This window comes from Stenella coeruleoalba, assembly GCF_951394435.1.
Source record: "Stenella coeruleoalba genome assembly, chromosome: 10".
NCBI classification, from domain to species: Eukaryota; Metazoa; Chordata; class Mammalia; order Artiodactyla; family Delphinidae; genus Stenella; species Stenella coeruleoalba.
In genome coordinates, this window is record NC_137156.1 from 13948048 (window position 1) to 13964037 (window position 15990).

Below are 15990 nucleotides of genomic sequence, written 5' to 3' on the forward strand. Positions count from 1 at the left end.
GGGTTGGGCCACTATAATTAAGCATTGCTCCACAATGCTCCCCAAACTCACCGTGCCTGTATCTTTCTTCCCCCACTGGAGTGTAAGCTCCTTAGGAGCAGGTGTGATACCTTATTCATCTGTAATTTGCATGTAGTTGCAGCTTCTTACTAAACCTGCATGGAATGACTATCTGACTGGCTTTATTGCCTGATCTCCTGCCCAAGATCACCTCCCTAGGAACTGTGGGATCTCCTTACCAAGAGCTGTGACCAGCAGAGCCTCTCCAAGGCGGAGGATGTAAAGGAAGAGGCATTGAATGCACAAAGGGATCAGAAAGTGAACTCTTCCCGGTGGATGAAAGTAGCAGCTGGTCAAAGCCTAAGTGCGATCTGAAGGGGAACGTTTGCTATCAGACCACATCCTTAGACTTGGCTAGTTCTTCCTTATTTGAGGGTGTGTTGCTTCCTTTTGTCAGATGTCACACCTGCCCCATGAGGAGGAGTTGTTTGCTTCTATTTTTAATGAGGAATGAAGTAGATGCCTGGAAGGTCCCTGAGCCTCCTATTGGGTGAAGGGCTTTCGTTACAGATATAATGGTATCTTGGTAGATTGGACTTAAATGAATACAGGGTCTGAAGGTAAACAGGAGGCAGCGACTCGAGTTCATCATCCTCCAGGCTTTCCTGACAGATGAGAAAGTGGACACATTCTGGGAGCTGACATAGCCCAGGGGCTTTCAGTTAAAACTGGATTCAAGGAATTCCCTGGCGGTCCAGTGGTTAGGACTCGGTGCTTTCACTGCCGAGGGCCCGGTTTCAATCCTTGGTCGGGGAGCTAAGATCCTGCAAGCCGTGTGGCGCGGCCAAAAACACAAACAAACAAACAAAACCAACCGGATTCAAGTTCCAGTTTCTCGGATTTTTTAGGCAAGTCAGCCTTGTACAAGCTCCCATTGATAACGTTAAATGACAATTATATACAAAAGACTTACAAGGAGATAATCAGTCAATGCTTCCTCCTTTGCTGCTGTACTTGTTTGGCCCAAGGTCACTCACCAGCAGCCTCTCTCTGGCCACCTCCCTTTGAAGACTGCGTTTCAATCCTCAGTGGCTTAAGAAGCACCCGAGATCCTTGTTAAAAGGCAGCTTCTGGGTACCACCTCCAGAGACCATGGAACAGTTGGTCTAGGTTACAGCCCAGGAAGTGTCATTTTAAACACCTATTTCAGGTAATTCTGAGTCAGGTGGATTGCTGTCCACACTTCTGGAAACGCAATTTGAAAATTTCCAAGTGTTTCTTTGTTTTAGCACAAGACTACTTTCCTTTCATTGTCAACAGCCGGAAGAAAAACCCCGTTGAGCCAAAATATTTAATGAGGTGCTCCGTCCCGGTAAGTGTTGGGAAAAACACCGTGAGCCGAGGCGGTGTGGAAATGGGGGCGGAGGGTAGGGAAAACTGGCAGTTTTCACTGGCCTACAGATTGCCATCCGTACTCCTTGGGGAGTGGTGAGCAGGGAGAAACAGAGCAGATGGCTTATGTTGGACTAGAGATGCAAGAGGGGAGACTGATGGGTCTGGAGAGCTTCCAGCTTATACCAAGTCAGAGCTTAGAAGTATGGCTTTATGATTTTCCCTTGAGGGCTATAAATTCCCTCTCCATCAGACCCATTCAAATTTAAACATCAGGAACTTCCCTGGTGGTGCAGTGGTTAAGAATCCACCTGCCAACGCAGGGGACACAGGTTCAAGCCCTGGTCCAGGAAGATCCCACATGCCGCGGAGCAATTAAGCCCATGTGCCACAACTACTGAGCCTGTGCTCTAGAGTCCGCGAGCCACAACTACTGAAGCCCGTGCGCCTAGGGCCCGTGCTCCGCAACAAGAGAAGCCACCGCAATGAGAAGCCCACGCACCGCAACAAAGAGTAGCCCCCGCTCACCGCAACTAGAGAAAGCCCGCGTGCAGCAACAAAGACCCAACGCAGGCAAAAAAACAAACTTTAAACATCAGTCCTCATACACAGCCCGAAGCCAAACTGAAGAGACTTTGCTATCACCAGTAGTTCAGGGTTGCCCAGAGGCTTCATTAGAATGGAAAAGTGAGGGGTGAGTAGACATCTGCTCAACCTGCCTCTTGCAAAATCCTCACTGAGGCCTGCGGTCCACGGGGCCACGGGCTGCCTCATCTTCCCAGGTCCTCAGTAGGGCATTTTGCCAAAGGACACCTGGCAGGGGCTCCCCTGAAGGCTGATAACTATCTAGGTGCAGGCTCCTCCTGGCATTTCTCAATTCTTATTTTCCACCACCCTCTTTTTAAACATCACTGGAATTGGAAGTTCATTGCTCTTTGAAGAAATGCAATATGTTGCTTTCCAAGTTCCCCTGCCCTGTGCAGCTTCTTCACTTTGTCCTCCACCACCAAGTCACTGGCACAGAAGACAAATGGTTTTCTCAGCTCTGCATCTATTCAGCAAACATTTTTTTTTCAGCTGTGGCAAAATACACAATATCAAATTTACCATCATCTTTAAATGCACAGTTCAGAAGTGTTAAGTATATTCATGGTTGTGCAATTCATCTCCAGAACCCTTTTCATCTTGTGAAACTGAAACTCTGTGCACATTAAACAACAACACCCTGTTACCCCCTTCCCCCAGCCCCTGGCAACTCCCATTCTGTTTTCCATCTCTGTGGATTTGACTGAGTCATACAGTATTTGTCCTTTTGTGACTAGCTTATTTCACGCAGCATAATGTTCTCAAGGTTTGTCCATGTTGTAGCATGTATCAGAATCTCCTTCCTTGTTAAGGCTGAATCATATTTCATTGTATGTTTAGACTACATTTTGTTGATCCATTCGTCTATCAGTGGACACTTAAGCTGCTTCCACATTTTGGCTATTGTGAATAATGCTGCTGTGAATATGGATGGACAAATATCTCTTCAGATCCTGCTTTCAGTTCTTTAGGGTCTCTACCTAGAAGTGGAATTGCTGGATGATATGGTAATTCTGTTTAATTTTTTGAGGAACTACCATACTGTTTCTCACAGTGGCTGCACCATTTTACCTTCTATCCAGCAGTGCACAAGGGTTCCAAGTTCTCCCCATTCCAACAACACTTGTTATTTTCTGATGTTTTGATAACAGCCATCCTGATGGTGTGACGTGGTATCTCATTGTGATTTTGATTCGCATTTTCCTAATGATTAGTGATACTGAGCTTCTTTTCATCTGCTTGCTAGCCATTTGTGCATCTTCTCTGGAGAAATTCAACAAACATTTTTTTGTCATCTGCCTATCCAACAGCCATTTCCTCTTGTCCCCTGGCTGACCTCTGATTTCATTTCTTCCTGATGTGGCTCAGGGATAAGTCTTGACTAATCTAAGTCAGTGGTTCTCAATCCCGGCTGCACACTAGAGTTACTGGGGGTAACTTTAAAAATACCCATGCCTGGTTCCCCTCCCCTGACCAATTAAATCAAAATATCTGAAGGTGGTCCTGGGCACTGGTAGTTTTAGAAGTTTCCTACTTAGACTCAAATATTCAGAAATGCTGCCAAGAGTACAAACGATGGTTCTAAATCTATCACGAGTGGTAGTCTCCCTTCTCTTGCCAGTGATTGGCTTAGGATTGGTTGTATGTCTTGGTCTAGTCAATGTGACGTGATGGCTTCTAGAAAAGAGTTATTTTCCCCTAAAATGAAGCATGGCACAGGATGGGAGTTGGGGTGGAATGGTTCCTCTTCTTCCATTGAGTATGACTCTTAGAATGAGGGCAGTCCTCTTGCAACTGTGAGAGCCACGAGCCTGAAGGTGTCAGAGCAGGAAGATATAATGAACATGGGTAGCTGATGATGTTGTTGAGCTGCTGACTTGACCCACCTTAGAGCCAGCCTACTTCTAGAATTCTGATACAAGATAATAAACGTCCTTATTTATGCTATTTTGAGTTGGGTTTTCTGTTACCTGCAGCTGAAGGTATCCTAATATTATATTACTATGTGCTGGGAATTTCAGGAAGGCATAAGGCTATCCTTATCTATTATGCTAGAAGAAAGGAACAGAGACATTGTCTTGAACAGACTCCAACCCCAGACTCTCATGGTCAAAGTCCGACGCTCTACTGTCCAAGGTTTTCAGGTTTCATTCAGATCCCAAGAGAGACAGAAAACCAGGAAAGTTGGACAAGCTACACTATCAAGGGCCAGACCAGAACTGGAAACATCCTGAACTTAATCCAGACTCTGCCTCACATTTTCCTGTGGAATTTTCCTTGTCCCAGCCAAGTCCTTAAATCTGGGTCAGTTATAGAGTTTAGATGCAACACGAGAAGGGAAAGAAGTTGTGTTTACCCAACATTCTGAGTCCAAACCACATAAGTCTTTAGAGATTAAATTTAACACCTTGATGTGATACCTGAGACCAAACAAGTAATTTATTTAAACTAATGGCCAGCCACGTAGTACTTATCAGGTTACCTGAGTCTCAGGTACATAGCAGAAGTAACCTTCTTTAGCTTCTTCTTTCCTGGATCTAGGTGTTATCAGATCAGGCGTCATTTCTGCTATAGTTTCCTTCAATTGCACCTGTGAGAGTGCCTTATGAGTAGGCAGTGGGTATCACCATTTGGTGAGTCCCAGAGGCAAGGCTGGGAGAGGGGTACACGGGATATTCTGCTGGCTGGTCACAGTTCTCTACCAATGTGCCAATCAGAGTTTAACGTTCCTTACAAACAAATCCCAACACACACCACAATGCTTAAAGATGACACGTGATCAGCTGCTAGCTGACAGCACTGTGTGGCAAGAATCAGCCATAGGAAGGTCTGATTCAAGATAAAAGAGTAAAAGAGGTATGTATGTCTCTAGGAAAGCCATTAAAGTAGAAAACACTAGAAGTATACTTACCATCAACATTTCAGAATATATTTTCTGATTTACTCTTATAGATTGTATCAAAATTTGAAATGAACATTGATGAGTATAAAGTTTGTCCAAAGCGCCACCTGTCAATAATTCACACCTGGCCTTGGAAATGGACTGTTTGGCTTTGTGGTCTCCACAGTGAGGCCACAGACCTGAAACTCCTCAAAAGAGAGATTTGCATAGAATGCATCGCAGTTTCAGAATGAATGTGGAAAATGCTGGGGGAAAAAGTGTGAGAAGGAGAAACATCACGAGGTATTTATTTAATTGGATCAGCGTGAATGTTGGTTCTGACACTGTTTATCCTACAGAAGAAGCACGGTACTACTTGAAACTCTGCTGTGAGGTCTGTGAAGAACGTTGAAAATTAGGGGATTTTAAGTGTAAAAACTGTAAATGAAGAGAAATCATACCCATGTGTAAAACATGCTCAAAATTACTGCTAGAATTCTGTGGACACAACAAGGCAAATGTAGAAAACACAGAAGAACACTTGGGAAAGATAAAAGACAGCAACGTACTCAGTGATAATTGCTTCAGGTCTTAATCAGGGAGGCTGATTCTTCCCGTCGAAGCGTAAATGCCATCCTGCACAGAGTGGTGCCTTATCAGGAGAGAAGAAGCTAAATGCAGAGGTGTAACTGGGTGTTTTACCTGATGTCTGGAGAGAGCGTCTGGATGGTTGGATAATTTGCAGAGACGTTCTGCTGCTGGCCTTGTGCCTGCAAAGACAAGGAGAATTCAACAAGGGGGACAGTGGCTCTCGTGGCACTTCTGGGCAAGCCCTTGACGGTATCTTTCCCACAAGCCCACCTGAGGGTGTGGGAATACTGAGATACAATTAAGTCAAGGCTGATCTGAGTGAGCCCAAGTTGGTCATTCTTCCTTAAACCCGCCAGAGACATTGTCTCATTATAGCTTTTTACCTCTCCCGATAAAGGCCACACACAAAGAGACTGAGAAGGAGAATTAAAACCAGAAAAGCAACCAAATGTAGAAACTTGGGGGGGACAGAAGGCTGGGAGGGAGGATTAGAATAGAAGGTAAGAATTAAAAACTGGAGACCCAGAAAGAACACCAAAGAAAAGGGCAGAATGGAATTATGGGAAAAGGCAGATATTCAGCCTTGGAAAAGAAATGTGAAAATTCAGGCTTCTAATACAGCATTACCCATAACAGCAGACCTGGGGTCAGATCAGTTTGGAAAACACTGTATCCTGTTTCTAACCATTCCCTATATTTTGCAATTTATAGCACAAAATAGCTTATTAATGGCTTTGAGATCTACTGCAATAAAGAAACCCATTTAACTCATAAATTCATTTAAATACAGAACCTCTTTTTCCATATTACCCCCATTCTAGTAACATCCTGTAGGGCTAGAATTCTACTCTACATATTTGTCACATGCTTATATACGTTATAGTATGATAAGGAAAAATGGTGGTTACGAGAAAAGTGTTTACTTTTAGGAAGAAGCAAGATACAATGGGAAAACCAAACTAGGTTAGGAGTCAGGAGAGCTGACATCAGCTGCTGACTCTCTCCAATTCTGCATATCTCTGTAGAAAAAAATGCTGTGTGCAGCTTATGTTGCTGAAAATCCAAAATCAGAGAGAATTCAAACAGCAGCAAGGTTTAGAATTCTGGTTTTTCTCCTAAGAAGATTAATCACTTGTCCAAGTTACTTAACCTCTCCGGGCTTCAATTTACTCATTTGGAAAGTAAGGGACTTAGACATCAACATTTCTATGATCCTACCAAACTTTAAAATCTTATGTATCAAAGGAGCTCTGATAATTCAAAAAAATCCTTTCAATTGGTATCAGGCGACTCTCCTCCCACTTCTCAAAAAAGTGAAACAATTTATTAGTAGTTTGACAACCCACTCAAAACTCAAGGGAGCCAAATCATTTTCTTCTATTGTGGATCTCTGAGCATAGACTGAAAACCAGCTTTGTGCTGACTTGACATAAGGTGTAAAGAAAAGTCCTTGTAATATGTGATGTTTTCTAGAAGCCTCTACCTTGGACTCTCTTGAGGCTCCTTTAGATGAAAGTCACAGACACCCAGCTCAAACTTATTTCAGGAGAACAGGGAGTTTGTCAGCTCAGATAACCGTGACATCCAGGGTTACGTCCAGCTTTGGGAACAGAAAAATTGGGGACTCAACAATGCTACATGGATGTCATCTTCCTCAGTCTCTCAGCTCTGCTTTCTTTTCTATGGGCTTCATTGTCAGGCAGGCTCTCCCTATGTCGGAGCACAGATGGCTTCCTGCAGGTCTAAGCTTCATAATCATTAACTTCTATGCTTAAAAACAGAGATATTGCCTTGCCCCCAAATGGTTCAAGCAAAATAATGCTTCAAAATAATGCTTCAAAATAATGCTAAGAATTATTTGAATGCTTACCCTGTGTTCTGCTGCACACGTATAAACTTATGTAGGTCTCACAACTCTAGAAAGTTGGTACTATTAAATTTGCGTTCTACAGAAAGAAACTAAGGCTCAAAGAGATTAGTTTATCTACTCTCTGTCTGTATGACCTTCAGCAATTTACTTAACCTCTCTGTGCCTCAGTTTCCTCATCTGTAAAAACGCCAACAACAACTATTTCCTAGGCTATAGTGACAATGAGATAAGGCTACATAAGAACTGAAGGATGGTACCCAAAGTAGAGCCACTGCAGCCAGTGAGAAGCCAGTCATTCTTGGTACCATTTCCACTTGCTATTTTCTTATCCTCTGCCTCCTTCCCTGTAATGGTCCAAAAAACTTCAACCTCATACATTCCATGGTCGCTAACAGCGTTAGGTAAGAAAGTGTCACAGTAGGTCACAGCTAGAGACAGAGGGAAGGAAGCCTAAAAGAGCAGAGCGAGGGCAAAGCTGGAACCAAGATGTAGTATCCAGGTTGGGATGACAGAGCTGAGGGTAAGAGCTAAGTCAAGGCCGCTGATTTAGCCTAGATGGTAGCCAGCAGCGAGGCCTATACCCCGGATGGCAGACCCCAGGCACCAGCAGGAAAACCTCTAACTAGAAGCTTCTAATACTGCTCCTGATGGGGTAGGAGCCAGCTTCAGAGTGTACCAGCAGAACAGCTGCAGGTGGGAGCCCGTTCTCCCCCGAGGGAGACGGTAATGAGTTAACCTGGCTGGAAGAGAGAGCGTGGAACCCAAGTGAAGGTCACAATCTGACAGGAAGCCTTTCACTGACGGTGATTACATGAAGAGATGGTGCTAAATACTATTCATAAATTATTTGGCAAGTTTCACAACAAAAATAGGACCTTATAGACAACTTAACACATGCCCTGGCAGAAAAAAAATATCTCTGAACTCAGTTGTGAAATATCCCATCAAATCAATACATTATTTAGGGTGGTCTCCATCAGAATTGGAGAAGCTTTTCTGAATATCCTGACCAAGTGCTGGGTGCCTGGAGCCGAAACTCTTCTAAGGCTCCCTATTTCTCCAACACTGCTCTCTGAAATGAGTCACTGTTTCTGATCTCTTTTCACAGACGGTTTCCGATTCATTAAAAATAGCTCCAGGTGGGGCTTCCCTGGTGGCGCAGTGGTTGAGAGTCCGCCTGCCGATGCAGGGGACACGGGTTCGTGCCCTGGTCTGGGAAGATCCCACATGCCGCAGAGCGGCTGGGCCCGTGAGCCATGGCCGCTGAGCCTGCGCGTCCGGAGCCTGTGCTCCGCAACAGGAGAGGCCACAACAGTGAGAGGCCTGCGTACAGCAAAAAAAAAAAAAAAGCTCCAGGTGAAAACTTGCAATGTCTTTATTTTCAATATTTTGCCTCTATCTGATCCTGTGGTTAGTGCATGGGAGCGATGCCCCCTGAGTTGCTGAAGCTGGAGGACAGGAGGACTTGAGTAACACCCTCATGCCAAGATGTCTGGCAAGGTCCTGATTTAACAACAAGCAGGTGCTGAGCATCGAGAGATGTCAAGAGCACAGGAGACAGGAGGATGCCTCCAACGACAAGAGTCTCTGAATTAGTGAAGTATTTGTTATGTCCCTTTGACTCCTCCTCCCATAAAATCTGTGGCTGCCAGGATGATGGGAAAGGACTAAATGTGGGAGAGGATTATAAAATGTTTCACTGCGGGATGGATTTTATTTAATAATAGATAGGCTTTGTTCAAATGGGGCACTTTTGACCCGGGCAGATATTACTAAATTTACTACTGTGGTGTTTAGCTAAATGTAAAAATATCAGAAAGTACCCCCTGATGCTCAGAAACACAGCTGTCATTTTGTCTTCTTTATATGGTCCCAGAATCCCGACTGGCTACATCTACAGAAAAGTAGACCGTGATGTCGGGACCATGAAGAAACAACACAGGCTTAAATACAACTGTTTAGTTTGTTTTGGATGAAGTGACCAGTATTTATGACATTAATCAGTCTGGAATTCTAGGGTGACATCATCTCTTCCAATATGCTGGCTCTGTTCTGGCCATCTGGGGCGCTGACTTTTCCTAGCGCCTTGAGCACGTGCTTTCCAGAGCACTTACACTTCTGTGCCGTGTTCTTCTGGTTAGCTTGGCCATCTCCACTGCAGACCATCCGTGCCTAGAAACCTTCATGTCCTCACTGCTTCACACCTTGCTCAACACAAAATGAGCACACAGGAAATATTCAGTGAATAAATGCTTGCCAAAAAAAATCAAAGAAATTTAAAAGTTATTTTTTAATTGATAAACTTCCTGTTCCAGTATGGCTGAGTAAACTCCAACTCGTCTTTCTACAGAAAACAACTGTAAACTCTGGACACACACACACACACACACACACACACAAGAAATCTCCTAGGCCACTAGATTTCACTGGTGAACTCTATCAAACATTTAAGAAGAAATGACATCAATATCACACAAATTCTTTCAGGAAATAAAGGAGGAGGGAACATTTCCCAACTCATTTTATGAGGCCAGCACAACCTTAATGCTAAAACCTAAAGACATCACCAAAAAAGGAAAACAAACTCCATGAACTGATAAATTTCGTCCATGATCAGAATGCATTTGGCTATCCTCACGTGTCTGACATGTACAAATAGTGCTTCCAGCAAATTTATATAAAGTATTTCTTACTGATTTGTCAGAGAAAAAAAATTACTAATTTTAAGATTTGTATTTTAGGGCTTCCCTGGTGGCGCAGTGGTTAAGAATCCGCCTGCCAATGCACGGCACACAGGTTTGAGCCCTGGTCCGGGAAGATCCCACATGCTGCAGAGCAACTAAGCCCGTGCGCTACAATTACTGAGCCTGCGTTCTAGAGCCCGTGCTCCGCAATGATAGAAGCCACTGCAGTGAGAAGCCCGCGTACCTCAACGAAGAGTAGCCCCCGCTCACTACAACTAGAGAAAGCCCATGCACAGCAACGAAGACCCAACGCAGCCAAAAACAAACAAATAAATAAATTTATCTAAAAAACAAAAAAAAAGATTTGTATTTTAGTGTCCACCAGACGGGCCTGTATAATTTTGTGGAAATTAACTCCAAAATGTAATGGAATTGGCCTCCTATATCACCAATTTCAGTCCATCCAGATTTATCCATCAGTGGTTTGAAACTGGAAATAGATTATATAGCACAGGGAACTATACTCAATATTTTGTAATAACCTATAAGGGAAAAGAATCTAAAAAAGGATGTATGTATATCTGAATCACTTTGTTGTACACTTGAAACACAACAGTGTAAATCAACTGTACTTCAATTAAAAAAGAAACAGGCAACCCCCGCCTCAATAAAAAGACTCTAATTGGAACTCCTTGCCCCTTTTTGGAAAAACCTGTTCATCCCAGGCCAATTTGTAGGCCGCTTTCCTGGTCTAATTAATATATTTGATGGGACATTAATGAACAGGCTATTCTTCAGTTGGGTGCGCACCCCTAATCCAATCAGCTATTGCTGGAGGGGGTCGGGTAGTAGGAAATATGGTGGCCGAGGGCTGGCTCATCAGCGGGGCCTGTGGGAGGGGAGGTTTTCCTTAGAAGGGGTCGTGGGCACAGCAGACACCATCGTCGTTCAGCACGGTAGCTGTGGTGAGTTGTAGCAGCCTCCTTATCATATTTTCTACATAGTCTTCAAGAAAACAGTTCACGTCCTTATTAACCATGGCACGCCACCACAGTGGTCACTACTAGTAGAGCACTAGCCACCAGTCTACATTTCTTCTTTCTGCGGCAGGTGTAGGATGATTCAATTGCTATCATCAGGGGTTCTTCCTCGCTTTTCTGAGGTATATGGAATACTGCTTCTTCCTCAAAAGGCACATAATTCACTTTCAATGAGGTCTGCACTCCACTTAGCAGGAAAGGTCTAGACGAGGCACAAGCAAAATGGTGATGCTTTGGGTTCTGGGATCCGGAGTGTGTCTTGCTAAGGGAAGATTTATGACGCTGAACCAAAGTCCTTAGAAAATGCCAAGGAAAAAGACTGAGAAAATCAAGTCCAGGTGGCAAGTCCAGAGGGCAGAACAAGGTCAAAAACAGGAGACAATCCAAGGATCAGGTATCGAGCAGAACTAGAACAGATGGAAGGTGATGTGAGCGCCGCTGAGTGTGCCGTTGCTTGCTTTTCTGGATTCACCAGGTGGCACGGGGTGGGCAGTGCTGGCCTAAGGGCACATGACTGAGGGGGACATTCAGGAAAAGTCTGTTCCTTCTCCTTCTCCATTTACCCCTGGTCTCTGGTCTCTGGAGAGTCATTCCAACTCTCCTCCATCACCTTGGAACCGTTTACTTTCTGCTGTGATTACTTCCTCCTGCCTACCTCAGACTCTCCAATTCCTCTAACAACCTGGAGTTCAGTGGGGCATGGTTTGAGCCCTTTAACCAGCTTGCTTTAAAGAACACAGCCCAGAAGGTGAAGTTAGCATCTGCCTTGCGGGTTACTGAACCTGTTCCTTCAGCATGTGCACCCACTCCCGAGCCTGTTCATGTGCCAAGTAGAGGCAGCCGTTAACAAGGTCACTTGTTATCACCTCTCTGATTCGCTCCCACATCATTTTAGGAACTCATGCCCCATTCTTCCGGTTGGGTAATCCACATGGTAACAAGTGATATTTCCACACGTGCTTCATAGACCACACGTGGCCTGAAAAGGACATACGCACAGCTCTATAGGCAAATACGATGCCACTGATAATTCCAAATAGGAGAAGGTGCCTTGATTGGCTCAACTGACCCGGAGGCCATTAAAATGTCATTGTTGGGGCTTCCCTGGTGGTGCAGTGGTTGAGAGTCTGCCTGCCAATGCAGGGGACACGGGTTTGAGCCCTGGTCTGGGAAGATCCCACATGCTGCAGAGCAACTGGGCCCATGAGCCACAACTACTGAGCCTGCGCATCTGGAGTCTGTGCTCCGCAACAGGAGAGGCCGCGACAGTGAGAGGCCCACGCACCGCGATGAAGAGTGGTTCCTGCTCGCCGCAACCAGAGAAAGCCCTTGCACAGAAACGAAGACCCAACGCACCCAAACAAATAAATAAAATGAATTTATAAAAAATAACGGTTTAAAATAAATAAATAAAAAATAATAATAAAATGTCATTGTTCCCGAGGAAAATGTTTTTAAGGTCAATCCACGGTTGCCCTACTCACAAATGACCAAGTCTGAACCCGTATCTCCGCCTGAGACAACTTTTCTTGTTACGCAACCCAGAATACCTGTGATGTCACAGACCCAAAGGCGATTTCTAAGGGTTGGGTAAGCGTGAGGGCTTGGGGCTGTTCCCAGAATCCCTATCTGGAATGCGTTTACAAATGGTGATCAGTCCAGGGTACCTGAAATCTTATTAGCACTGCATGATGGGCGCATTGAAGCAAAATGGGCTTCTGTGGACTGGCACGGGAGCCAAGCTCACTCTTTCAGGACAAACTATAATCTTATTCATAATTTGGGGGCTATTCCTAGAATGTACATTCTATCTATTAAAATGCTTTGTAAAATAGAAGCCTATTGCTGATAAAGCATCAGCTATTACCTAAAACAAACTCTCACCTTTCAGAACCAATATTTTCTCCCTGAGAAAAAATTTTTTCTGCTGCTTCTGAGGTGTCAGTTATTTGGTACTATTCCAACAGCCCTCAACTCTAAAATGTTTACACTAGCTAAACACACACAACTTACAAAGAACTGGCCACTTCACCCGAAATTTCCACCTATTCACTTAATCAATTGCAACGTTGAAGCAGGAATTACCTTGGTCAAGGCTATATTTCAATTCAAGAAGTATTTAACTGTTTACCAGTGGCTAAATGCTGACTCAGGATCAAGGGAATTGTTTATTGAGTACACAGTGTTTGCAACACATGAGACAGATTTAAACTGGACAGAGAAAAACCCCATCACCAAAGTGCTTCAGGTTACCACTGATCATAAAAAGGCAGGCAAAATCATTTCTGCCATGAACTGATTGTGGTGACTTATCTCTTTATTAACATGAACAGAAATAACATCCAGCCCTCTAACACAGAGTATAGGGGTAGAGCGTTCCGCAGGAGTTTAGAACTTACGTCAACACAAGCCTTTCTCAACAAACCAAGTAGTATTTCCTGAGTACCTACAGCGGAGGAGATACAGGTACTAAGATACGCGTTGACCTTTTGAATAAGCAATTTCAATAGTTTTTCTTATTCAAGTAACTCAGGATCCACAGTAACTCCATCTAATGAGCCACCAAAGGAACTGCAAGTTGAACTAAACTGATGTCCACCACAAAATCCTTTTTCTCTTGAACGCTATAAAGTCTCCTTTCTCTGTGCATCTAACTAAATAGCTACCTGTAAATAGAGTACACATAGCAACAATATACACCCACATATATTTTTCCACATCTGTTATCTTATTTAAGAGCAAGGGGTTTTGGAGTCAGACTTGAGTTCCATTTGTGACTGTCATAGTAAGTAAATGTGACCTTGGGTAAATCACTTAAGCTCTCTGGGTCTCAGTTTTCTCATCTCTAAAATGGGATTCATAATAGAAATTGGGTAATTGTAAGGATTAAAGGAGCTAATATTAGCAAATTTCTTAGCACAGGGAGTACATAATCCATAAATCGTAGATTTAATTATTATCCTTTAATAATTATCCCAACCTTTGTAAGTCTACCAGGCACTTATAATTATCTCTGTTGAACAGATGAGATTAAGTAATTTATCCAGGGTTCAACAATTCAGCAGTGGCAGCTCCAGGGCGTCTGATGCCAGGCCCCAAGACTCCCACCATCACCCCCAGTCAACCTTATAGACTTTTATAGAATGGGCTGCACTGTCCAGCACAAGAAGAGAATTTTCCTTGGTAAAGGTCAGTGCCACAGGATGGGAAAGACCGTGGGTGATGATGGGCTTCAGTACTGGAAACTCCTCAGGTTTTCCTAAGCATAGGACAGCCAGATTAGAAGTATCGGCAACAATCACGTTCCCCTGGTGATCAAAGGTCACAGCGGAGGCGGTTATTTTGGAGGGGAAAAAGAGGCTCAGCCCAAAGGCATCCACCTGGCCGATGAGCTGCATACTTGCGCTGAACACCTTCACCGTGGTGCTGCAGGCCCCGGTCCCCACAGCCAGGGGGTGCTCTAGGACCGCAATGGCCCCGGTGAGCCAGGACACCGCCACCCCCCGGGGATGGCACAGGTGAGTTTGCAACCGTTCAGTTCTCCGGAGGACCCCTTCTGGAAAGTCGATTTCCAGGAGGTGCAGGGACCCCGCCTCCGCATCAGTTACCATGACCCCATTCTGAGGGGTGGTCTCCACACCCCAAGGCAAGGAGAACTGGCCTCCGATGACAAGCTTAATCTGGCCAAAAAAGTCAAACACTTTGATGGAGCGGTCGCCGGCGTCGGTGACAACCACATGGCAGTCGTTTGTGACGGTGACGTCAAGTGGATACCTAATGTCCTGAGCAGCGTCCCCCTTCTCTCCAAACTGATGCGCACATCCTCCCCCCGCGTCAAAGATCTTGACACGCCTCCTGCCGTCGTGCACCACCACGACCCGCCCCGTCTTAGGACACAGCGCCAGCCCAGTGGGGTTGACCAGGGTCCCCCAGCCTCCGAAGGCGTGGTGGCAGGTGAGGACCCCGGGGGCGGAGGGGGCGGCGCGCGGGGCCGCTGGGGCCGGGCGCAGCGCGGAGCCCAGGAGCTCCAGGAGGTGCAGCACCGGCAGGCAGTCGCTGGTGTCGCAGCCCCTGCAGGCTCGCCGGCAGAAGGGGCACTCGAGGGCCAGCGTCCGCGGGTGCGCCAGGGCGGCCACGCAGGCCAGGCAGACCACGTGGCCGCAGGGCAGGTTGCGTGGGCGCCGCTGCTGGCGGTGGCCGAACCGCTCAAAGCACACCTTGCACTCGAGCAGGCTGGTCTCGGCCTCGCGCACCAGCTCCCGCAGCGCTGGCCCGCTCCCGGAAGCCTCGGCACCCATCGCGCGGCCTGAAGGACTCCCGCCGCCCCGGCAGCCTGCGGAGCTGTACGCTGCCCCCGCGCCGCCCGGGGTCACGGTCACGGGGCGGGGCGCTGGTCCTGACGTCGACGGCGGCCGGCCGCTCGGCCGAGACCTGCTGCCCCCTGGTGGGCACTGCATCCTGAGGGTCTGACAGTGGACACTGACAAGCTGTATCCACAGCGCGTGGTCAGACCTGTAATCTTCACAACAGTCATGGATGGACTATCTCCAATTTACACTTGAGGAAACATACATATTGAGGACAAGCGGGTTGCTCCCTGGTACCCAGCAGAGTGCCCTGCAGTTTCCCGTCGGCAGCGCTGGGTGCTGGGGCCTGGGGCTGGCCAGGCATGAAACCTGGTCTCAGAGCTCACGATGCTTATGATCTGACTGGGAAAACACAGACGTACAAGGGAAATTAAAATCCAAGGGGGTGAGGCAGGTGCACGTACTTCCTTTGGGTCTTCTATCACTCTCGGAGTACAGTAGATGCTTCATGACTACTTGTAAAATGAATTTATGTATGAATGAAGCAATGTTATAGGAAAATACATGCAGTCCACTAGATGAATTTGTGTCAAGGCGGGGACTATGGCTGGGAATGTCTCCCAGAGAAATTAATATGAAA

The 15990-nt window shown here is 45.8% G+C and overlaps 1 protein-coding gene and 1 long non-coding RNA gene across 2 annotated transcripts in view; both read right to left on the reverse strand.

The window, feature by feature from the left end:
• LOC307193193 overlaps nt 1–9690 on the reverse strand; it is a 56548-nt gene extending 46858 nt beyond the window's left edge. The window contains exons 1-2 of the long non-coding RNA XR_013830248.1: nt 9434–9690; nt 5561–5628 (exon numbers count right to left, since the gene is read on the reverse strand). This is a non-coding gene — a long non-coding RNA (uncharacterized lncRNA). The remainder of the gene's footprint in view (nt 1–5560; nt 5629–9433) is intronic.
• Nucleotides 9691–13207: 3517 nt separating this feature from the next.
• On the reverse strand, nt 13208–15576 carry NHLRC1 (NHL repeat containing E3 ubiquitin protein ligase 1). The gene has a single exon (XM_079934830.1). It carries the CDS (start codon nt 15498–15500, stop codon nt 14154–14156), a length of 1347 nt encoding a protein of 448 aa, XP_079790956.1. The 5' UTR covers nt 15501–15576; the 3' UTR covers nt 13208–14153.
• Nucleotides 15577–15990: the final 414 nt, after the last annotated feature.